Source organism: Cucurbita maxima, unplaced genomic scaffold, assembly GCF_002738345.1.
Source record: "Cucurbita maxima cultivar Rimu unplaced genomic scaffold, Cmax_1.0 Cma_Scf00031, whole genome shotgun sequence".
NCBI classification, from domain to species: domain Eukaryota; kingdom Viridiplantae; phylum Streptophyta; class Magnoliopsida; order Cucurbitales; family Cucurbitaceae; genus Cucurbita; species Cucurbita maxima.
In genome coordinates, this window is record NW_019272047.1 from 1114295 (window position 1) to 1138990 (window position 24696).

General features: G+C 34.5%; 4 protein-coding genes across 5 annotated transcripts; all 4 read left to right on the forward strand.

The window, feature by feature from the left end:
- The first annotated feature begins 1407 nt into the window (after nucleotides 1-1407).
- Nucleotides 1408-1863, forward strand: LOC111466322 (cytochrome P450 71B20-like). Its single transcript, XM_023110924.1, has one exon. The coding sequence runs from the start codon at nucleotides 1408-1410 to the stop codon at nucleotides 1861-1863; it is 456 nt and encodes a 151-aa protein (XP_022966692.1).
- A 1529-nt stretch (nucleotides 1864-3392) lies between these two features.
- On the forward strand, nucleotides 3393-9475 carry LOC111466484 (cytochrome P450 71B34-like). 2 transcript variants are annotated; one of them, XM_023111151.1, is made up of 2 exons: nucleotides 3393-4349; nucleotides 8568-9475. In XM_023111151.1, exons 1-2 carry the CDS (start codon nucleotides 3412-3414, stop codon nucleotides 8944-8946), a joined length of 1317 nt encoding a protein of 438 aa, XP_022966919.1. In that variant the 5' UTR covers nucleotides 3393-3411; the 3' UTR covers nucleotides 8947-9475. The 2 variants fall into 2 exon arrangements, with proteins under 2 accessions (XP_022966919.1, XP_022966918.1); XM_023111150.1 differs by lacking the exon at nucleotides 8568-9475 and adding an exon at nucleotides 4506-5190 and having other exon boundaries at nucleotides 3393-4350.
- Nucleotides 9476-12011: 2536 nt separating this feature from the next.
- On the forward strand, nucleotides 12012-24215 carry LOC111466493 (cytochrome P450 71B34-like). Its single transcript, XM_023111160.1, has 4 exons — nucleotides 12012-12926; nucleotides 13082-13464; nucleotides 14711-14973; nucleotides 24091-24215. Exons 1-3 carry the CDS (start codon nucleotides 12036-12038, stop codon nucleotides 14940-14942), a joined length of 1506 nt encoding a protein of 501 aa, XP_022966928.1. The 5' UTR covers nucleotides 12012-12035; the 3' UTR covers nucleotides 14943-14973; nucleotides 24091-24215.
- Nucleotides 22331-24131, forward strand: LOC111466486 (cytochrome P450 71B19-like). The gene is made up of 2 exons (XM_023111153.1): nucleotides 22331-23316; nucleotides 23441-24131. Exons 1-2 carry the CDS (start codon nucleotides 22417-22419, stop codon nucleotides 24056-24058), a joined length of 1518 nt encoding a protein of 505 aa, XP_022966921.1. The 5' UTR covers nucleotides 22331-22416; the 3' UTR covers nucleotides 24059-24131.
- Nucleotides 24216-24696: the final 481 nt, after the last annotated feature.

Below are 24696 nucleotides of genomic sequence, written 5' to 3' on the forward strand. Positions count from 1 at the left end.
TTAAATATTAGATTTTGATGCAGGTAATTTTTCAATTTTTTTTTCGGAGTTGACAGCCATTTTTTTTATATCATTATATTTAGCGCTATAAGAATAATATCAAGAAATCTTGAACTTCTATCGACCCTCATATTTTCTTTTTTAGTAATTTTTTGATCGACTGTTTTTAAAGACAACCAAATAAAAATTTGAAAACATTTCATTGTTTAAACATATGAGGATGAGAACGCAAAAAAATTCACGATTTGTTTTCCGTTAGGCTCGATATATATCTACTTAATCGAAAGTTCATCTTTTCCTCTTGTTCTTGAACTCTTTCTAAAGGTCTATCCTTTATTTCCTTCCATGGCTTCCCCTCATCTTCTTCTTCACTTTCCTTTTCATCATCCTAGAGAGAAAGCAGCTGCAAATAGAATGAAGGATAATTTTCCCCCAAGCCCACTTCCAATCATAGGAAACATGCACCAACTTGGCAAGCTCCCACACAAATCCCTATGGCACCTCTCCAAGCTTTACGGTCCCGTTATTGTTATATCATCGGCTGAGACCGCTCATACCCTCTTGAAAACCTACGATCTTCAAAGATGTAACAAACCACAAACTCAATCTATCAAAAAACTTACAATTTTCTTGACATTGCGTTTTCACCTTACGGTGATTACTGTCGAGAGATACACAAAATTTGTATGATTGAACTTTTCAGTATGAAGAGAGTGTTATCTTACGAACTCATTAGAGAGCAAGAAGTTCGTTTGCTTATTAAATCAATTTTACAATTAGCTTCTTGTGGAGCTACTGTTGATCTTACCGAGAAATTCATTGCTCTCACTACTGGTGTTATTTTTAAAGGGGATGGATTTCATGAGCTTGTAAGTGAAGCTGAGGCCCTATTGGGAGAGATTTTTCCTAATTATTTTGTGGAGAAGATAATTGATTGGCTCAGTGGTCGAGAAGCTAGACTTGAGAGAGTTTTTAATGAGATCAATGTTCTGTTTCAAGAGGCAATTGATGAACATCTTCGTCCAAAGAGATCTAAGGCAGAGCAAGATGATATCATTGATGTGCTTTTAGCTATGAATAAAAAGCAAGCTTAATCTTACACGGTTGTCATTACCCAAGAAAGAATCAAAGCCATTCTTTTGGTAAGCAACTTCTATTCCTAAAGCTTTAATGGATTTTACGCTAAATTAATAGTTTAGTTTCAAAACTCTCAATCTCATAGCCAACGAGTTTTTGAAGTAGCTAATATATCAATAAAATCTTGTGTTTACTAAGTTTTAGAGTAGATACTGAGCCTATTTTCGGGCTTCATGCCTTCTCCATTATCTCACCGACTTGTATAATGTACATCAACATAATATATTTTTGGCAGGATTAGACACTGGTTCAATTACAATAGTTTGAGCAATGGCAGAACTTGCAAAAAACTCAAAATTGATGAAAAAAGCTCAAGAAGAAATCAGAAACTATTTGGGAAACAAACGAAAGGTAACAGAGAAAGACGTAGAAGAGCTTCCATATTTGAAAATGATAGTGAAAGAGACCCTAAGACTACATCCACCCGCACCTCTTCTTCTTCCAAGAGAAACCATTTCTCATTTCAAAATTGAAGACTATAATTTTTACCCGAAAACGATGGTTCAAGTGAACGTTTGGGCAATTGGACGAGACCCCACATACTGGAAAGACCCAGAAGAGTTCTTTCCAGAGAGATTTGCAGAGAGCTCGATTGATTACAAAGGACAACACTTTGAGTTCTTGACATTCGGGGCTGGTCGAAGAATTTGCTCAGAGATGAAGTTGGGGGTGAAGACTGTGGAGCTGACTTTGACGAATCTTTTGTACCATTTTATTGGAAAGTAGCCGGAAGGATTGAAGGAGGAGGACTTGGACATGGAAGAGACATCGGGTTTGAGTCTCACCATCTATAAAAAAGTTGCCACTCAAACTTGTACCCATTAATGCCACTCAAACTTGATTGCATCAAATAATTTTACACTTTTTGTAAGCTAACTTTTCAATTCGTTTTTGGGTACTCTTTAAATCTTAAAGTCTAACACTACATTTTTTATTGCTAAAGAGAAGTTCAAGTTTAAAACAAACACAAAATCATAAATAAATATCAAATTCAAGTATTATTCTTGATAAGAAAAGGAACCACTACAAGGGGAGTAAGATTCAGATTACCTTGTTGATCGAATATCTCAAGACAAGAACATTGTTTGAGATTCGAATCACTCCACAAGCAAGATCGATCATGTCTAGCTTGAATGATTCTTGTTGATCAAATATCTCAAGGCAAGAACACTTCCATGAGATTCGAATCACTTCACAAGCAAGATTGATCATGTCGAGACCTAAACTACATAGAATTGCAAAGAAACTTAGCCATTGGCTAAAGTAGAGCACAAATGCTCCTTTTTACTATATTTTTCAAGTCCCTTCCACATACAACATACATGGCTTTATATAGCCTCAAAATGAAACTATAAAGTCATTCCAAGAGTTGTAACATCCATATTTAATGACCATAATTAACCATTATGTAATTGTAACCTATAGTAAATAAAGTCTTAAAATACATAAATGAAATACAATAACTCTAAATTGTAACCCACCCAAAATTTATAACAATCAAACTACATTGTCTTCAACGTGGCATGAATTGAAACATCTTTGGATAATTTTGACAACCTTTTCTTCACATTTTCATTGAAGTATATTATATAATTGATATCTTTTGGTTCATATATCAAATCAAATCAAATAATTGAAATCAACTTTACCCCAATTTTTTCTCCCTAAAAAGTTGTGATTGATACCTAAAGCTTGAAAATTACTTTGTTGATATTTTAAAAAAAAATTTAATAGATTTTTTTACTATTAATTTCAAAAAGTAAACAAATTAAAAAATCTAAGATTTTTTTGAATTTTTCTTGACGTATTTAATCATATTGGATTAACACTAAAGGAACGGGAAAGTATGGGTCACTTTCTACCTCTAATGCATTGAGACAAAAATCGTTGAAGTTGATTTTCGTCCTTCATTATTGTATTCTATTACAGTATGTATCATTAAAAATCTAATCATAATTTCTAAACTTGATTTCGATCTATTAGAAGATTAATATTCAAATTTATCACGCGTATTAATGTTTCAATTATTGTTTTCCATCGTGAGAAGATGACAGCTTATTGCTTTCATGGACTGGACCGTAATTTTTTAGATGGTGGACCGCAATTTCTATGGACCATCTATGGACCATCTATATGTTCTTTTTAAATAATTTTTTAATCTACCATTTTTTTTAAAGATACCACTGAAAATTTAAAAATATTTCATTATTTTCTTCAAATAATGTATAATGTTTTGTTTTATGTCTGAAAGGAGAATCACCATTTTTATTCCTAATGTTTTTCCTCTCGTTCTTGAACTCTTTCTCAATTTCAATGTCGTTCCTTCATTTCCCTCCATGGCTTCATCTCATCATCTTCCTCTCTTCACTTTTCATCATTCTAAAATGGAAAGCAGCTGCAAATAAAAGAAAGTGTAATTTTCCCCCAAGTCCACCGAAAATTCCAATCATTGGAAACTTGCATCAACTCGGGAAGCTCCCACACAAATCTCTATGGCGCCTCTCTCAGCTTTACGGTCCTATTATGAGCCTCAGCTTAGGCCGTATAGAAATCATCATCATATCATCTGTCGAGACTGCTCGTGCCCTCTTAAAAATCCACGATCTTCAAAGTTGCAACAGACCACAAACACATGCTATCAAAAAATTCTCTTACAATTTCCTCGACATTGCGTTTTCACCTTATAGCGATTATTGGCGAGAGATACGCAAAATTTGTATGCTTGAGTTTTTCAGTATGAAGAGGGTGTTATCTTACAAACCCATTAGAGAGCAAGAAGTTGGTTTATTTATTGAATCAATTTCACAATCAGCTTCTTGTGGAGCTGTCGTTGATCTTAGTGAGAAGTCAATTGCTCTCACTGCTGGTGTTATATTTAGAATTGCATTTGGAAAGCAGTTTGAAGGGGATGGATTTCATGAGCTTATAAGTGAAGTTGAGGCCCTGTTGGGAAGCTATAGTGCTTCTGAGTTTTTTCCAGTTCCTTTCGTGGGAGAGGTATTTGATTGGTTTAGTGGTCGAGAAACTAGACTTGAAAGGGTTTTTAACGAGATGAATGGTTTGTTTCAAGAGGTGATTGATGAACATCTTTGTCCTCAGAGGCCTAAGCCAGAGCAAGATGATATCATTGATGTGCTTTTGGCTATTAGTAAAAACCAAGTTGAACCTTGCTCGGTTGTCATTACCCATGAAAACATCAAAGCCATTCTTTTTGTAAGCAACTTCTATTTCGAAAATTTTAGTTTAATTTCCAAACTTTGAATCTTGTGGTTATCTAAGTTTTTGTGCAGGTATGAACCTTTTTTGCTTTATCTCCATCCTTCTTGTCTTCTTTTAACATTTTTCTATTGTATGATGTGCATCAACAGGACATATTTTTGGCAGGATTAGACACTAGTTCAATTACAATAGTTTGGGCAATGGCAGAACTCGCAAAAAACTCAAAATTGATGAAAAAAGCTCAAGAAGAAATCAGAAACTATGTGGGAAACAAACGAAAGGTAACAGAGAAAGACGTAGAAGAGCTTCCATATTTGAAAATGATAGTGAAAGAGACCCTAAGACTACATCCACCCGCACCTCTTCTTCTTCCAAGAGAAACCATTTCTCATTTCAAAATTGAAGACTATAATTTTTACCCGAAAACGATGGTTCAAGTGAACGTTTGGGCAATTGGACGAGACCCCACATACTGGAAAGACCCAGAAGAGTTCCTTCCAGAGAGATTTGCAGAGAGCTCGATTGATTACAAAGGACAACATTTTGAGTTATTGCCATTCGGGGCTGGTCGGAGGATATGTCCAGGATTGAATATGGGGGTGAAAACTGTGGAGTTAGCTTTAGCGAATCTTTTGTACCATTATGATTGGAAGCTGCCGAATGGGATGAAAGAGGAAGACTTGGACATGGAAGAGAATTCAGGTTTGAGTCTCACCATCTACAAAAAGTTGCCTCTCAAGCTTGTACCAATTTTATACCATCCATGAGTAGTTTTATGGCTTAGACTAATAAAGGGTATTTTTATATTTAATAAGTAGAACTCTTTGTTACCGACAAAATAGATGATGTGACAACTAGGAGTTCCAAATCACGTGGGCGTTGGAGGGGCATGGACCTTAGCTTCCTACTTAATCTGTAAGTAAGATGAATGAGGAAATATTACATAAAATAAATAAACATCAATAGTAAAAATACTTTATTCTAAGTTAAAGTCTAAAAAAATTAAACTATTTTATGCATGTGTTATGGTCTGACTTGCAATGCCGTCGTCAGCGGTACAGGTGTGTCTAGGGTTTACCTGAAATACATATAGCACATAACTTGAGTAGGCCCACTATTAGAGTAAGATGAATGAGGTCTATCCTTTCTATCTGTATTCTCTTAGGCGACTATCTTAAACGGGCAATTGAATATGTATTTACTTATTCTACACATGGTCCTCACATGCGAGTATGGACCCACCAATCAGTTCCCACACCTCTTGGACCCCTTTTCTAGTCGGGATAGCATTCTTTGGTGTTATTTCGGACACCCGGTAGGAATAGTGACCATCACAGCATTATGATAAACATAATGATCGTTTTCTTGCCTCATAACGTAAGCATCTATATCATCGTGAAAGGGGAGTTTCCCTAATGCATGTAACACACAATAAGATATAAGGTCCCAACATTTTTATTCATTAAATCATATAAAACAACCCCTTCCATTTTCCTTCATATCATATCATTTTACAACATAGCCTCTAATGCATCTATTGGGGTTGAATATTGTATCTTTCATATCATACATCGTCTTATGTCATATCATGCACATAACATATTATAAAATATGTCACAACATGTATTATATCGCCAAATGTGTTATACCATAACATATATCGTATCATCAGCACATCACATCACAATACGTGTCATAACATTAACATAACATGTCATAGTTATATCATATCAAGACATACCATAGTCATATCATTTTATAACCATTTTATAAAATGATATGACTATGATATATCTACAATATGTCATCAGCACATGCATGTGTCAGTGTGGGCGAACGTCTTGGAATGAGCATCTTGGGCTTCTTTCTTTGAAAAGGGTTGATAAGGCAAAACCCTTGAATCAAAGTAATTAACATCTCCTTGTACCAAATTTGAATCAATCATGAGATAAGACTAGAATTAGATTATCTCTTAGGATCAAAGATGTAAAAGCAAGATTTGGAACCTTGTTCTAAATTGAGTCATTCCACCATTGAACTTGATCAAAACTTGATTGAATGGCTCCGATGCAATTCTACCACAAGAATTGCTTGAAACTTAGAAATAGAAAAATTGATGCTTGGATATATAAGGAAAATATCTCAATTCGATATCTCAATTTTATTCATCCACGAATCTGATTTTTACGTTACATATGGTAGGTATTTTATAGTCTCCCGACAAAAGATGTTTGTGGCCGAGATTCAATCCCGATCTCCTTTAATCTCCACAAAAGACGAAGTCACTTTTTATCATTTGACCATTACAAAATAAAAACGAAAAAAACAATAAAGCTTTTCAATAAACATGGATATGTTTGAGTGGCTAAGAAGATAAACTTGAAATCTATTGAGCTTCACTCGTGTAAGTTCAAACCCATTTTAAAGTTCTCCAACTTCAACCGTGCAAATATTCAATTGTCCGGTATCCGCTTATAATTCTAGAAAGGATTGTTGAACTGAGTCGATCTGTTGAATTTTCTTGGCCTTGCTTCAACTGTGCAAATATTCAATTGTCCGGTATCCGCTTCTAATTCTAGAAATGATGGTTGAACCGAGCTGATCTGTTGAATGTTGAACTGAGCTGATCTGTTGAATCTTCTTAGCCTTGGATCGTGTAATATGTCTAGGTCCAGTTATGATGTATGAATCGTGTTGTTGGGAACCAAGATGACAATGAGATGCGACGTGATTGTGTTGTACATGATTGAGCATGCACGCACCAAATGCTGTGTGTGGCTAAACAAACTTGGATTCAACAATTAATTCCTATACAAAGTTTGTTCCAAATGTCGCCACGAATCTAACCAAACAAGAATCATGAGTTTTGGTTCACCCTAGAGTAGAAATTCGAGCCTGAAAGTTACATTCTTACCCATGGTTCCGAGCTCTTTAGTTCTGGTTTCTGGGTCCTTTTCAAAAATTGGTTCAACAAGATGAGAGAATCTTCTGACATTCTTCCATTTAAGTTATTAAAATCTGACCCAAATAATTGTATTATTGCATCGGATAATTTTCACTATAAAAATTAGTGTGTTAGTGTTAAGAATGAGAAATAGAATTGGAATCGAAGGTGTGTATTCTCATTTGATGGTGTTAATATAACACATGCGGAAGCAATTTGGATCTTAGGCACTCTTAGAATATCAATTATAGTAAATAACTAGCATGTTCATAAGTATTAAAACTCAAGGAGTTTGAGTACTAACCTTTTCTAATTCAAATTCCTTTTTTCTCATGAACCGTTTTCGAACCACCATTAGTGTCTTTCTTCTCCTCCGACCTTAGAACGAGATTGTGGAATTCAGTGAGTAACTAAACTTGGAAGGGATTTAGTATATATGAATAGAGTGTTTGAGAGAGTTTGTGAGAGTTTTTCTCAAAGTTTTCCAAGTAAGAAGTTCCATGTACCTTTATCACTCTATTTATAGAGTCAGATTTGCATGTGCATGCAAATTTGAGATCACCAAATTTTGACACTCAAAATTCCACGTTAGATTATGTGGCAAGCAAGCATGTAAGTTTGAGTTAACCAAATTTTGACGCTCAAAATTCTACCCAAATTTGTGGGGTTTAATTGGCAAGCACCCAAGTTTGGTTAAACCAAATTTTGACACTCAAAATTCCACTAACTCAAACATGAATTTTTCCATTTAGTGAAGTCAACATTTTGACTTTCTTCATTTAAATTTCAAAGCTATTCTTTTGGTAAGCAACTTCTATCTGCACTAAATTTTTAGTTTAGTTTCTAAACTTTCAATCCCACGGTTAACTAGTTTTTTTTTAGCAATATTGAGCCTTTTTTGCGATGTCTCTATCATGTGTTCTCGTTATCTCACAACCTTCTAACATTATTTTTATGGTATGATGTGCATCAACACAACATAAAGATATTTAGTACTTAATCATAATTTATCATATATATCATATTATCTCTTATTATAGGAAAATATCTAGATATTTGACTTCTATTATAGTTTATACATGTGTATTTCATTTATTGTTATTTCCATTTATTACTCTTTCCATATCCTTGTAATTTATTTGATTATAAATAGATAACTTTCACACCATTTAGGTGTCGTGGCTTAAGAAAATATTCTCAGTCATGCATTCTCGGTTATCTGACCGCCTTCTAACATTATTTTTTTATTGTATGATATGCATTAACCGAACTTATTTTTAGCAGGAATAGAGACAAGTTCAATTATATTAGTATGGGCAATGGCAGAACTTACAAGGAACTCAACATTGATAAAGAAAGTTCATGAAGAAATCAGAAATCAGGTGGGAAATAGAGGAAAGGTAACAGAGATTGACATAGAAGAGCTTCCATATCTGAAAATGATAATGCAAGAGACACTGAGACTACATCCACTAGCACCTCTTCTTGTTCCAAGAAAAACCATTTCCAATTTCAAAATTGAAGGCTACGATTTTTACCCAAAAACGACTGTTCAAGTGAAAGTTTGGGCAATTGGGCGAGACCCCACATGTTGGAAAGACCCAGAAGAGTTTCTTCAAGAGAGATTTTGCAGAGAGCTCCATTGATTACAAAGGACTACATTTTGAGTTCTTGCAATTTGGGGGTGGTTGGAGGATATGCTCGGGGTTGAACATGGGAGGTGAAAACTGTGGATTTGGCTTTTGCAAATCTCTTGTACCATTTTGATTGGAAGTTGCGGGAGGGGATGAAGGAGGAGGACTTGGACATGGAAGAGAAATTAGGTTTGAGTCTCACCGTCCACAAAAGTTGCCTCTCGAACTAGTACCAATGTTATACCATCCATGAGTATTAAACTTGAAGTGGAGTCCTCTAATTGTAAAGTATAAGACTTGCCTTATGTATGACGACACGTGACCAGTGACCCTTGCATGTGTCATTTATGCTTATATACTATGATGATGATTATGTGAGCTAGTATGATGTGATGTTATATTATGATATGATGACATGATGACGATGGAGTGTGATGATGATATTACTCAATATGATGATATTTCATATTAAGATGATATGTATATACGAGATGACATGCTGCATTATGATGAAGAGTTTTCCGAGACACAACACTACACGAGTGTAATGATGATGAATGTATGAAGGCTAATGCATGCATGTTACCTAGAATATTATGTGAATGATGTATAGGGTTGTGTCATAAGAATAATTTAAGATGAAAACTATAGTGACCTCATGCATATTGTGTGTTCATATATTTTGGGTTACTTCCCCAATTATGATAATCAGTACAAACACGTACACTATGATGATGATCATCATCATGCCTTCATGATATTCAAGAATTTGCTGACATCCGGACATCCGACTACGAACAACTAATCTCACTATGATGGGCCTAGGAGGTGCAAACCACCTGGTGGTCTAATGCTCGCACATATGGATCGTGTGTGGTGAAGTACTACACATCCAATTTTGTCCGGACTAGAGACCACCTCTCTAATCGTTTTAACCATGTCCCTAATCATGAGTTGCATCTTTTGCATTCCCTAACCCAATTAGTACGACCATTTACTAAGTATTTTTTAAAATACTCAAGTCATGGATTATTTCTATTTTTCAGTAAATACAAGTTACCCCTATATACTGATGATGACTTCACAGAATGACACTTAAAAGATAAAAGTAGTAATATAATTTGAAATAATTCAAATTGATCCCAAAACAAGATAACATCCATTCCAATCAATGAAGTTTACCCAATTTTTTTAAAAAAATTCTCCCTAAAAAGTTGTGATTTTTTAAAATTAGGTTTTATTTATCTTTTAAAATGAATTTAATAGATTATTTTTTACTTTTCAAAAGTAAATAAATTAAAAAATTGATATTTGATTTTATTGGATGTCACATGGAAGGTATGGGCCACTTTCCACATCTAATGCATCGAGACTATGGGAAGGTATGGGCCACTTTCCACCTCTAATGCATCTTTTTCGAGTGAGAGGGAATTTTGCCAATTTCTGTATAATAGACGAATACGCAAGCATACGTTTCATGCTTGTTTGAGTGTTTTCTCCTCGTACGGCTCGAGGAAATTCAAAGTCCTTCCAGGAATATCAATACTGTTACAAATAGTAATCATAGAATTGGATTTTTTCTAAGCAGAGCCTAGATACTTCATTTTATTAGTACAACCGAGAAAACCATAAATTATTCTAATTGATAATATTAATCTGGATACCCCAAAAAATAGATCTAATTCCACTTCACGCTCCAAATTTTTGCATCGAGACAAAAATTTTTGAAATTGATTTTTGTTTTTTATTGTTATTTTCTATTGCAGCTTGTATCATTGAAAATATAATCGTAATTTCATTGGTTAAAATACAGATCATCTACTAGAAGATTAATAATCAAATCTATCATGCTAATGTTTCAATTTTTGTTTTCCATCTTGAGAGGATGACAACTTATTGCTTTCATGGAGTGGACCGTCATTTTTTAACATTATTTGTTGGTGTTATAAGAATAATATCAATGGACCATCATTTTTTTTTTTTAACAATTCATTATTTTGGTTCAAATTTCTATTTAATCCAAAAGAAGAATCACTGTTTTTTATTCCTAATCTTTTTCCTCTCTTCTTGAACTCTTTCTAAACTTGAATGTCGTTCCTTCCTTTCCCTCTATGGCTTCCCCTCATTCTCTTGAAAATTGCCGGCCGAGATGGCTCGTGCCTCTTGAAAATTCATGATCTTCAAAGCTGCAACAGACACAAACACATGCTATAAAAAAATTCTCCTACAATTTCCTTGACATTAGGTTTTCACCCTATAGTGATGATTGGCGAGAGATGTGCAAAAATTGTATGCTTGAGTTTTTCAATATGAAGAGGGTGTTATCTTACGAATCCATTAGAAAGCAAGAAGTTGGTTTACTTATTGAATCAATTTCACAATCAGCTTTTTGTCAAGTGGTTGTTGATCTTAGTGTTATTTTTAGAATTGCATTTGGGTAGTGGTTTGAAGGGGATGGATTTCATGAGCATATAAGTCAAGTTCCTGTTGTAGGAGAGGTATTCGATTGGTTTAGTGGTCCATAAACTAGACTTGAGAGGGTTTTTAATGAGATATTCGATTGGTTTAGAAAATTACTTTGTTGATATTTAAAAAAAAATTTAATAGATTTTTTTGAATTTTTCTTGACGTATTTAATCATATTGGATTAACACTAAAGGAACGGGAAAGTATGGGTCACTTTCTACATCTAATGCATTGAGACAAAAATCGTTGAAGTTGATTTTCGTCCTTCATTATTGTATTCTATTGCAGTATGTATCATTAGAAATCTAATCATAATTTCTAAACTTGATTTCGTTAGTTAAAATATAAATTATCTATTAGAAGATTAATATTCAAATTTATCACGCGTATTATCGTTTCAATTTTTATTTTTCATCGTGAGAAGATGACAGCTTATTGCTTTCATAGATTGGACCGTAATTTTTTAGATGGTGGACCACAAAAATAATTTTTTTAAAGATACCACTGAAAATTTAAAAATATTTCATTATTTTCTTCAAATAATGTATAATGTTTTGTTTTATGTCTATGAAAGAGAATCACCATTTTTATTCCTAATGTTTTTCCTCTCGTTCTTGAACTCTTTCTCAATTTCAATGTCGTTCCCTCCATGGCTTCATCTCATCATCTTCCTCTCTTCACTTTTCATCATTCTAAAATGGAAAGCAGCTGCAAATAAAAGAAAGTGTAATTTTCCCCCAAGTCCACCGAAAATTCCAATCATTGGAAACTTGCATCAACTCGGGAAGCTCCCACACAAATCTCTATGGCGCCTCTCTCAGCTTTACGGTCCTATTATGAGCCTCAGCTTAGGCCGTATAGAAATCATCATCATATCATCTGTCGAGACTGCTCGTGCCCTCTTAAAAAACCACGATCTTCAAAGTTGCAACAGACCACAAACACATGCTATCAAAAAATTCTCTTACAATTTCCTCGACATTGCGTTTTCACCTTGTAGCGATTATTGGCGAGAGATACGCAAAATTTGTATGCTTGAGTTTTTCAGTATGAAGAGGGTGTTATCTTACGAACCCATTAGAGAGCAAGAAGTTGGTTTATTTATTGAATCAATTTCACAATCAGCTTCTTGTGGAGCTGTCGTTGATCTTAGTGAGAAGTCAATTGCTCTCACTACTGGTGTTATATTTAGAATTGCATTTGGAAAGCAGTTTGAAGGGGATGGATTTCATGAGCTTATAAGTGAAGTTGAGGCCCTGTTGGGAAGCTATAGTGCTTCTGAGTTTTTTCCAGTTCCTTTCGTGGGAGAGGTATTTGATTGGTTTAGTGGTCGAGAAACTAGACTTGAAAGGGTTTTTAACGAGATGAATGGTTTGTTTCAAGAGGTGATTGATGAACATCTTTGTCCTCAGAGGCCTAAGCCAGAGCAAGATGATATCATTGATGTGCTTTTGGCTATTAGTAAAAACCAAGTTGAACCTTGCTCGGTTGTCATTACCCATGAAAACATCAAAGCCATTCTTTTTGTAAGCAACTTCTATTTCGAAAATTTTAGTTTAATTTCCAAACTTTCAATCTTGTGGTTATCTAAGTTTTTGTGCAGGTATGAACCTTTTCTGCTTTATCTCCATCCTTCTCGTCTTCTTTTAACATTTTTCTATTGTATGATGTGCATCAACAGGACATATTTTTGGCAGGATTAGACACTAGTTCAATTACAATAGTTTGGGCAATGGCAGAACTCGCAAAAAACTCAAAATTGATGAAAAAAGCTCAAGAAGAAATCAGAAACTATGTGGGAAACAAACGAAAGGTAACCGAGAAAGACGTAGAAGAGCTTCCATATTTGAAAATGATAGTGAAAGAGACCCTAAGACTACATCCACCAGCACCTCTTCTTCCAAGAGAAACCATTTCTCATTTCAAAATTGAAGACTATAATTTTTACCCGAAAACGATGGTTCAAGTGAACGTTTGGGCAATTGGACGAGACCCCACATACTGGAAAGACCCAGAAGAGTTCCTTCCAGAGAGATTTGCAGAGAGCTCGATTGATTACAAAGGACAACTGTTAAGGATATTTAGTAATAAATTATAGTTTACCATATATATTATATTTGATATTTTATTATAAAGCAAATATCTAATATTTGCTTTATTATCATAGGTATCTTTCCATTTATTGTTATTTCCATTTATTACTATTTCCATATCCTTGTAATTTATTTGATTATAAATAAGATAACTTTCACACCATTGAGGTGTGGTGGATTAATCAAACATTCACATGGTATCAGAGCCCTCTCGGTTTAACAACCCCGATCATTTCTTTTCAATGGCTTTTGAATTCTCTAATCTTCTTCTCCACCACCCCTGCTGGATTTGACGCCGCAGGGGCAGTCTTCATGGCTGCCGCAGGCGGAGCCGATTGATTACTCTTCGGCTCCACCCTATTGACCTCCAAATCACTTTTCGTCATACTCTGTACATACAACCTTACCTTTTCCAACCCAATCAGTTTTCCCCTTGGCCAATATAGTCTCTCTCATTTTCTTCCCAATCAACCTTCATCCTTCACATACACCCTAACCTAAACCTATCAACCTTTTGCAGAGATTTACCTTCGAAATCTGGGTGCCGCACTGGCCTATTCGCCAACCAAGTTGCCGCCGCCCTTCCTGCCAAAATTGGCTTCTTCGCCCGATGAGGCGACTCTTCCGACTGCCCTTCTCGCCAAAATTGGCTCCTTCGCCCAATGTGGCGACTCTTCAGGCTTCAACATTGTCTTTGTCCCTTGCTCTAGGTTTCCCCTTCTACTTCTTGGGGTTAGAAATATTCTCACCAGAGCCAAGGCAGCATCGTCGCTAAGCGACAATCCCTCTTCATGGGTTAGACATATTCTCGCCGAAGCCAAGGCAGCATTGCCGCTGAGCGGCGATTCCTCTGCAATTTTCGATGGCCAAGAAAGTGTTTCTCTACGCCTCCTCTGAACCAGGTTGTTGACTTCTTCAAGAAAAGTGTTTCTCAACCTCTTTGAATTTTTCAGATTCAAGCTTCACGTTCGTTTAAATCCGACGCTTAGCTTGCGGTGGGGTGTTAAGGATATTTAGTAATAAATTATAGTTTACCATATATATTATATTTGATATTTTATTATAAAGCAAATATCTAATATTTGCTTTATTATCATAGGTATCTTTCCATTTATTGTTATTTCCATTTATTACTATTTCCATATCCTTGTAATTTATTTGATTATAAATAAGATAACTTTCACACCATTGAGGTGTGGTGGATTAATCAAACATTAACAACATTTTGAGTTATTGCCATTCGGGGCTGGTCGGAGGATATGTCCAGGATTGAATATGGGGGTGAAAACTGTGGAGTTCGCTTTAGCGAATCTTTTGTACCATTATGATTGGAAGCTGCCGAATGGGATGAAAGAGGAAGACTTGGACATGGAAGAGAATTCAGGTTTGAGTCTCACCATCTACAAAAAGTTGCCTCTCAAGCTTGTACCAATTTTATACCATCCATGAGTAGTTTTATGGCTTAGACTAATAAAGGGTATTTTTATATTTAATAAGTAGAACTCTTTGTTACCGACAAAATAGATGATGTGACAACTAGGAGTTCCAAATCACGTGGGCGTTGGAGGGGCATGGACCTTAGCTTCCTACTTAATCTGTAAGTAAGATGAATGAGGAAATATTACATAAAATAAATAAACATCAATAGTAAAAATACTTTATTCTAAGTTAAAGTCTAAAAAAATTAAACTATTTTATGCATGTGTTATGGTCTGACTTGCAATGCCGTCGTCAGCGGTACAGGTGTGTCTAGGGTTTACCTGAAATACATATAGCACATAACTTGAGTAGGCCCACTATTAGAGTAAGATGAATGAGGTCTATCCTTTCTATCTGTATTCTCTTAGGCGACTATCTTAAACGGGCAATTGAATGTGTATTTACTTATTCTACACATGGTCCTCACATGCGAGTATGGACCCACCAATCAGTTCTCACACCTCTTGGACCCCTTTTCTAGTCGGGATAGCATTCTTTAGTGCTATTTCGAACACCCGGTAGGAATAGTGACCATCACAGCATTATGATAAACATAATGATCGTTTTCTTGTCTCATAACGTATGCATCTATATCATCGTGAAAGGGGAGATTCCCTAATGCATGTAACACACAATAAGACATAAGGTTCCAACATTTTTATTCATTAAATCATATAAAACAGCCCCTTCTATTTTCCTTCATATCATATCATTTTACAACATAGCCTCTAATGCATGTATTGGGGTTGAATATTATATCTTTCATATCATACATCGTCTTATGTCATATCATGCACATAACATATTATAAAATATGTCACAACATGTATTATATCGCCAAATGTGTTATACCATAACATATATCGTATCATCAGCACATCACATCACAACACGTGTCATAACATTAACATAACATGTCATAGTTATATCATATCAAGACATACCATAGTCATATAATTTTATGTCAATATGTCATCAGCACATGCATGTGTCAGTGTGGGTGAACGTCATGGAATGAGCATCTTGGGCTTCTTTCTTTGAAAAGGGTTGATAAGGCAAAACCCTTGAATCAAAGTAATTTACACCTCCTTATATGAAATTTGAATCAATCATGAGATAAGGCTAGAATTAGATTATCTCTTAGAATCAAAGATATAAAAGCAAGATTTGAAACCTTGTTCTAAATTGAGTCATTCCACCATTGAACTTGATCAAAACTTGATTGAATGGCTTAGATGCAATTCTACAATTGCTTGAAACTTAGAAATAGAAAAATTAATGCTTGGATATATAAGGAAAATGTCTCAATTCGATATCTCAATTTTATTCATCCACGAATCTGATTTTTACGTAACATATTGTAGGTATTTTATAGTCTCCCGACAAAAGATGTTTATAGCCGAGATTCAATCCCGATCTCCTTTAATCTCCACAAAAGACGAAGTCACTTCTGATCATTTGACCATTGCAAAATAAAAACGAAAAAAACAATAAAGCTTTTCAATAAACATTGATATGTTTGAGTGGCTAAGAAGATAAACTTGAAATCTATTGGACTTCACTCGTGTAAGTTCAAACCCATTTTAAAGTTTTCCAACTTCAATCGTGCAAATATTCAATTGTCCGGTATCCGCTTCTAATTCTAGAAAAGATTGTTGAACCGAGCCGATCTGTTGAATCTTCTTGGCCTTGCTTCAACTGTGCAAATATTCAATTGTCCGGTATCCGCTTCTAATTCTAGAAATGATGGTTGAACCGAGCTGATCTGTTGAATCTTCTTAGCCTTGGATCGTGTAATATGTCTAGGTCCAATTATGATGTATGAATCGTGTTGTTGGGAACCAAGATAACAATGAGATGCGACGTGATTGTGTTGTACATGATTGAGCATGCACGCACCAAATGCCGTGTGTGGCTAAACAAACTTGGATTCAACAATTAATTCCTATACAAAGTTTGTTCCAAAGGTTGCCACGAATCTAACCAAACAAGAATCATAAGTTTTGGTTCACCATAGAGTAGAAATTCGAGCCTGAAAGTTACATTCTTACCCATGGTTCCGAGCTCTTTAGTTCTGGTTTCTGGGTCCTTTTCAAAAATTGGTTCAACAAGATGAGAGAATCTTCTGAGATTCTTCCATTTAAGTTATTAAAATCTGACCTAAATAATTGTATTATTGCATCGGATAATTTTCACTATAAAAATTAGTGTGTTAGTGTTAAGAATGAGAAATAGAATTGGAATCGAAGGTGTGTATTCTCATTTGATGGTGTTAATATAACACATGCGGAAGCAATTTGGATCACTCTTAGAATATCAATTATAGTAAATAACTAGCATGTTCATAAGTATTAAAACTCAAGGAGTTTGAGTACTAACCTTTTCTAATTCAAATTCCTTTTTTCTCATGAACCGTTTTTGAACCACCACTAGTGTCTTTCTTCTCTACTATTCTCTGACCTTAGAACGAGATTGTGGAATTCGGTGAGTAACTAAACTTGAAAGGGATTTAGTATATATGAATAGAGTGTTTGAGAGAGTTTGTGAGAGTTTTTCTCAAAGTTTTCCAAGTAAGAAGTTCCATGTACCTTTATCACTCTATTTATAGAGTCATATTTGCATGAAAGTTCCATGTACCTTTATCACTCTATGTATAGAGTCAGATTTGCATGTTCATGCAAATTTGAGATCACCAAATTTTGACACTCAAAATTCCACGTTAGATTATGTGGCAAGCAAGCATGTAAGTTTGAGTTAACCAAATTTTGACGCTCAAAATTTCACCCAAATTTGTGGGGTTTAATTGGCAAGCACCCAAGTTTGGTTAAACCAAATTTTGACACTCAAAATTCCACTACTCAAACATGGATTTTTCCATTTAGTGAAGTCAACATTTTGACTTTCTTCATTTAAATTTCAAAGCTATTCTTTTGGTAAGCAACTTCTATCTGCACTAAATTTTTAGTTTAGTTTCTAAACTTTCAATCCGAGGGTTGACTAGTTTTTTTTAGCAATATTGAGCCTTTTTTGCGATGTCTCTATCATGTGTTCTCGTTATCTCACAACCTTCTAACGTTATTTTTATTGTATGATGTGCATCAACACAACATAAGAATATTTAGTACTTAATCATAATTTATCATATATATCATATTATCTCTTATTATAGGCAAATATCTAGATATTTGACTTCTATTATAGCTTATACATGTGTATTTCATTTATTGTTATTTCCATTTATTACTCTTTCCATATCCTTGTAATTTATTTGATTATAAATAGATAACTTTCACACCATTTAGGTGTCGTGGCTTAAGAAAATATTCTCAGTCATGCATTCTCGGTTATCTGACCGCCTTCTAACATTATTTTTTTTATTGTATGATATGCATTAACCGAACTTATTTTTAGCAGGAATAGAGACAAGTTCAATTATATTAGTATGGGCAATGGCAGAACTTACAAGGAACTCAACATTGATAAAGGAAGTTCATGAAGAAATCATAAATCATGTGGGAAATAGAGGAAAGGTAACAGAGATTGACATAGAAGAGCTTCCATATCTGAAAATGATAATGCAAGAGACACTAAGACTACATCCACTAGCACCTCTTCTTGTTCCAAGAAAAACCATTTCCAATTTCAAAATTGAAGGCTACCATTTTTACCCAAAAACGACTGTTCAAGTGAAAGTTTGGGCAATTGGGCGAGACCCCACATGTTGGAAAGACCTAGAAGAGTTTCTTCAAGAGAGATTTTGCAGGGAGCTCCATTGATTACAAAGGACTACATTTTGAGTTCTTGCCATTTGGGGGTGGTCGGAGGATATGCTCGGGGTTGGACATGGGAGGTGAAATCTGTGGATTTGGCTTTTGCAAATCTCTTGTACCATTTTGATTGGAAGTTGCCGGAGGGGATGAAGGAGGAGGACTTGGACATGGAAGAGAAATTAGGTTTGAGTCTCACCGTCCACAAAAGTTGCCTCTCGAACTAGTACCAATGTTATACCATCCATGAGTATTAAACTTGAAGTGGAGTCCTCTAATTGTAAAGTATAAGACTTGCCTTATGTATGACGACACGTGACCAGTGACCCTTGCATGTGTCATTTATGCTTATATACTATGATGATGATTATGTGAGCTAGTATGATGTGATGTTATATTATGATATGATGACATGATGACGATGGAGTGTGTTGATGATATTACTCAATATGATGATATTTTATATTAAGATAATGTGTATATACGAGATGACATGCTGCATTATGATGAAGAGTTTTCCGAGGCACAACCCTACACTAGTGTAATGATGATGAATGTATGAAGGCTAATGCATGCATGTTACCTAGAATATTATGTGAATGATGTATAGGGTTGTGTCATAAGAATAATTTAAGATGAAAACTATAGTGACCTCATGCATATTGTGTGTTCATATATATTAGGTTACTTCTCCAATTATGATAATGAGTACAAACACGTACAATATGATGATGATCATCATCATGCCTTTATGATATTCAAGAATTTGCTGACATCCGGACATCCGACTACGAACAACTAATCTCACTATGATGGGTCTAGGGGTGCAAACCACCTGGTGGTCTAATGCTCGCACATATGGATCGTGTGTAGTGAAGTACTACACATCCAATTTTGTCCGGACTAGAGACCACCTCTCTAATGGTTTTAACCATGTCCCTAATCATGAGTTGCATCTTTTGCATTCCCTAACCCAATTAGTACGACCATTTACTAAGTATTTTTTAAAATATTCAAGTCATGGATTATTTCTATTTTTCAATAAATACAAGGCACCCCTATATACTGATGATCACAAGAAAAAAAAAAAAAAATTGCAGTAAAGAATGATGTACACTTAAAAGATAAAAGATAAAAGTAGTAATATAATTTGAAATAATTCAAATTGATCCCAAAACAAGATAACATCCATTCCAATCAATGAAGTTTACCCAATTTTTTTAAAAAAATTCTCCCTAAAAAGTTGTGATTTTTTAAAATTAGGTTTTATTTATCTTTTAAAATGAATTTAATAGATTATTTTTTACTTTTCAAAAGTAAATAAATTAAAAAATTGATATTTGATTTTATTGGATGTCACATGGAAGGTATGGGCCACTTTCCACATCTAATGCATCGAGACTATGGGAAGGTATGGGCCACTTTCCACCTCTAATGCATCTTTTTCGAGTGAGAGGGAATTTTGCCAATTTCTGTATAATAGACGAATACGCAAGCATACGTTTCATGCTTGTTTGAGTGTTTTCTCCTCGTACGGCTCGAGGAAATTCAAAGTTCTTTCAGGAATATCAATACTGTTACAAATAGTAATCATAGAATTGGGTTTTTTCTAAGCGGAGCCTGGATACTTCATTTTATTAGTACAACCGAGAAAACCATAAATTATTCTAATTGATAATATTAATCTGGATACCCCAAAAATTAGATCTAATTCCACTTCACGCTCCAAATTTTTGCATCGAGACAAAAATCTTTGAAGTTGATTTTTGTTATTTATTGTTATTTTCTATTGCAGCTTGTATCATTGAAAAATACAGATCATCTACTAGAAGATTAATAATCAAATCTATCATGCTAATGTTTCAATTTTTGTTTTCCATCTTGAGAGGATGACAGCTTATTGTTTTCATGGAGTGGACCGTCATTTTTTAACATTATTGGTTGATGTTATAAGAATAATATCAATGGACCATCATTTTTTTTTTAAAAATAATTCATTATTTTGGTTCAAATAATATAAGACTTTTGTTTTATTTCTATTTAATCCAAAAGAAGAATCAATGTTTTTTATTCCTAATCTTTTTCCTCTCTTCTTGAACTCTTTCTAAACTTCAATGTCGTTCCTTCCTTTCCCTCCATGGCTTCCCCTCATCCTCTTGAAAATTGCCGGCCGAGACGGCTCGTGCCCTCTTGAAAATTCACGATCTTCAAAGCTGCAACAGATACAAACACATGCTATAAAAAAATTCTCCTACAATTTCCTTGACATTAGGTTTTCACCCTACAGTGATGACTGACGAGAGATGTGCAAAATTTGTATGCTTGAGTTTTTCAATATGAAGAGGGTGTTCTCTTACGAATCCATTAGAAAGCAAGAAGTTGGTTTACTTATTGAATCAATTTCACAATCAGCTTTTTGTCAAGTGGTTGTTGATCTTAGTGTTATTTTTAGAATTGCATTTGGGTAGTGGTTTGAAGGGGATGGATTTCATGAGCATATAAGTCAAGTTCCTGTTGTAGGAGAGGTATTCAATTGGTTTAGTGGTCCAGAAGCTAGACTTGAGAGGGTTTTTAATGAGATAAATTCTCTCTTTCAAGAGGTGATTGATGAACTACACATCCAATTTTGTCCGGACTAAAGACCACCTCTCTAATAGTTTTAACCCTATGTCCCTCCGAATTATGAGTGACATGTGTTTGCATTCCCTAACCCAAATAGTAGAACCACTTACAAAGTATTTTTTAAAATACTAAAGTTGTGGGCTATTTCTATTTTTTAGGTAAATACAAGGCACCCCTATACGCTGACGACATTGCAAGTAGAGACTATACATAGGACAGTGGTATTTCAATTCTTAGATTTTATGTTTGAATAGGGTGTTATTACTTTTAGTATTTAATTTGTTTTATTTAATATTTCATTTATATTACTTTAAAACCTTTTTAATCCTATAAATCCATAACAATTTTTATGAATATGTTTTTGAATTGTTATTTATGCATAAAAAATTATATTACGAAAACCCGTAGCAATTTTCGGTTAGTTAAAATCTAGAGTCGTTGCTTCAATTTTTTTTAATTGAAACTAAAATAAAATAAAATTCAAAATATAAATTTCAAAAAAGGATATTTTAACCTTTTTCTATTATTATGTAACTACTAAACATAATAAACAAATATGTGTTGATTATAAACTTATATTATTATATATTTACTAAATTGATGAAATTTTATAAAGAAAAAAAAATAGGACCACTTTCTCATTTTCCAAAGGGATCTCAAGGTATATGTTTGAAGTTGATTTTAGTTCTTTATTATTCTATTGCCTATTCTATTACCGCTTATATCATTGTCTCAATCTCAATCTCCATCCTTAATTGAAAATCTAAGACACGGTTGGATAAGATCAGACCCTATCAAATTAGATTTAATCATAACTTCTAAACGTGATATCATTTGTAAAAATATAGATTATCTACTAGAAGATTAGTATTCAAATCTATCATGCTAATACCTAGTGTTTCAATTTTTGAATATGACAACTTATGGCTTACATGGAGTGGACAACCATTTTTTTATTTGAATGTTTTGTTTTATGTCTATTTAATCGAGAGAAGAATCACCCTTTTTTATTCGTGATCTTTTTCCTCTTGTTCTTGAGCTCTTTCTAAATTCTAATGTCTTTCCTTCCCTTCCCTCCATGGCTTCCCCTCCTCCTCTTCGTCTCTTCACTTTTCATCATCCTAAAATGGAAAGCAGCTGCTAATAGAAGAAAGCGTAATTTTCCCCCAAGCCCACCGAAGCTTCCAATCATTGGAAACTTGCATCAACTTGGCAAGCTGCCACACAGATCTCTTTGGCGCCTTTCTCAGCTTTACGGTCCTATTATGAGCCTCAACCTAGGTCGTATAGAAACCATCATCATATCATCGACTGAAACTGCTCGTGCCCTCTTGAAAACTCACGATCTTCAAAGTTGCAACAGACCACAAACTCATGCTATGAAAAAATTCACTTACAATTTTCTTGACCTTGGTTTTTCACCCTACAATGATTACTTGCGAGAGATGCGCAAAATTTGTATGCTTGAGTTTTTCAGTATGAAGAGGGTCTTATCTTACAAACCCATTAGAGAGCAAGAAGTTTGTTTGCTTATTGAATCAATTTCACAATCAGCTTCTTGTGGAGCTATTGTTGATCTTAGTGAGAAGTCCATTGCTCTCACTACTGGTGTTATTTTTAGAATTGCATTTGGGAAGCCATTTGAAGGGGATGGATTTCATGAGCTTATAAGTGAAGTTGAAGCCCTGATGGGAAGCTATAGTGCTTCTGAGTTTTTTCCAGTTCCTTTTGTGGGAGAAGTATTTGATTGGTTTAGTGGTCGAGAAGCTAGAATTGAGAAAGTTTTTAATGAGATAAATGCTCTATTTCAAAAGGTGATTGATGAACACCTCTGTCCTGAGAGGCCTAAGCCAGAGCAAGATGATATCATTGATGTGCTTTTGGCTATTGGTAAAAAGCAAGTTCATCCTCACACGGTTGTTATTAACCATGAAAACATCAAAGCCATTCTTTTTGTAAGCAACTTCTATTCCTAAATTTTAATGGCTTTTAAGCTTAAGTTTAATTTTAATTTCTAAAGTTTCAATCGTGTGATTAACTAAGTTAGTGTAAGAAAGCTCAAGAAGATATTTGTTGCAGAACATATTTGTTGCAGGATTAGACACTGGTTCAATTACAATAGTCTGGGCAATGGCAGAACTCGCAAAAAATGCAAAATTGATGAAGAAAGCTCAAGAAGAAATAAGAAACTATGTGAGAAACAAACAAAAGGTAAGAGAGAAAGACGTCGAAGAGCTTCCATATTTAAAAATGATAGTAAAAGAGACACTAAGACTACATCCACCAGCACCTCTTCTCCTTCCAAGAGAAACCATTTCTCATTTCAAAATTGAAGACTATGATTTTTACCCGAAAACGAAGGTTCAAGTAAATATTTGGGCAATTGGACGAGACCCCACATACTGGACAGACCCAGAAGAGTTCCTTCCAGAGAGATTTGCAGAGAGCTCGGTTGATTACAAAGGACAACATTATGAGTTCTTACCATTTGGGGCTGGTCGGAGAATATGCCCGGGGTTGAATATGGGAGTAAAAACTGTGGAGTTAGCTTTAGCGAATCTTTTGTATCATTTTGATTGGAAGCTTCCGAATGGGATGAAAGAGGAAGAGTTGGATATGGAAGAGAGTTCAGGTTTGAGTCTCACCATCTACAAAAAGTTGCCTCTAAAGCTTGTACCAATTTTATACCATCCATGAGTAGTTTTATGGCTTAGACTAATAATGGGTATTTTTATATGTAATATATGCAATGCTTGAACTTTTTGTTACCAAGAAACTATGATGTGAAAAGCATACGTGTAACACCAATATTTGAATATTGATATATATATATATTAAGAAAAGGCAAGGAAATAAATAAATAAGAAAAAAGGAGAGAAAACATGCACGTTGTCGATGATCTATTACTTTTAAAGTTGCTCGAGGTTGAAGGCCTGTGAGATTAACGTACACATGGTTGAGCATAGTAGATCCTTTAGGTATGGATCTTAGTGCTCTTGGAGAAATATTGGTGTTCATCAACCTATAATAAATAATAAATATAACGACACAAGTTTTTGCTTTGATATTCAAATTATTTGAGTGTAGATTCAAACTTGAGAAAAGATAAATATGTGGGTCATTGAGAGATAGGATAAATTTTGGATAACAATTGAAATATATTGGTTTATTTTCTAAATTGGATTGAACCATTCTAGCAAGAAGTTTGAGAAGTCTTCATGCGTCTCGTCTACAAGGGAGATAAGGACAATGATATCTAGACCTAGTCTAAATAAGGGTTTGATAAACAAGTCATACCTAAAGGTAATTAATTTCTTCACGATGTTGGAGTATAA

Coding starts and splice junctions, on each gene's coding strand:
- LOC111466322 (XM_023110924.1), top strand. CDS start 1,408: ATGGCAGAACTTGCAAAAAACTCAAAATTGATGAAAAAAGCTCAAGAA.
- LOC111466486 (XM_023111153.1), top strand. CDS start 22,417: ATGTCTTTCCTTCCCTTCCCTCCATGGCTTCCCCTCCTCCTCTTCGTC. Junction 23,317..23,440: donor ACATCAAAGCCATTCTTTTT/GTAAGCAACTTC, acceptor TATTTGTTGCAG/AACATATTTGTTGCAGGATT.
- LOC111466493 (XM_023111160.1), top strand. CDS start 12,036: ATGTCGTTCCCTCCATGGCTTCATCTCATCATCTTCCTCTCTTCACTT. Junction 12,927..13,081: donor ACATCAAAGCCATTCTTTTT/GTAAGCAACTTC, acceptor GTGCATCAACAG/GACATATTTTTGGCAGGATT. Junction 13,465..14,710: donor AGCTCGATTGATTACAAAGG/ACAACTGTTAAG, acceptor AATCAAACATTA/ACAACATTTTGAGTTATTGC.
- LOC111466484 (XM_023111150.1), top strand. CDS start 3,412: ATGTTTTTCCTCTCGTTCTTGAACTCTTTCTCAATTTCAATGTCGTTC. Junction 4,351..4,505: donor ACATCAAAGCCATTCTTTTT/GTAAGCAACTTC, acceptor GTGCATCAACAG/GACATATTTTTGGCAGGATT.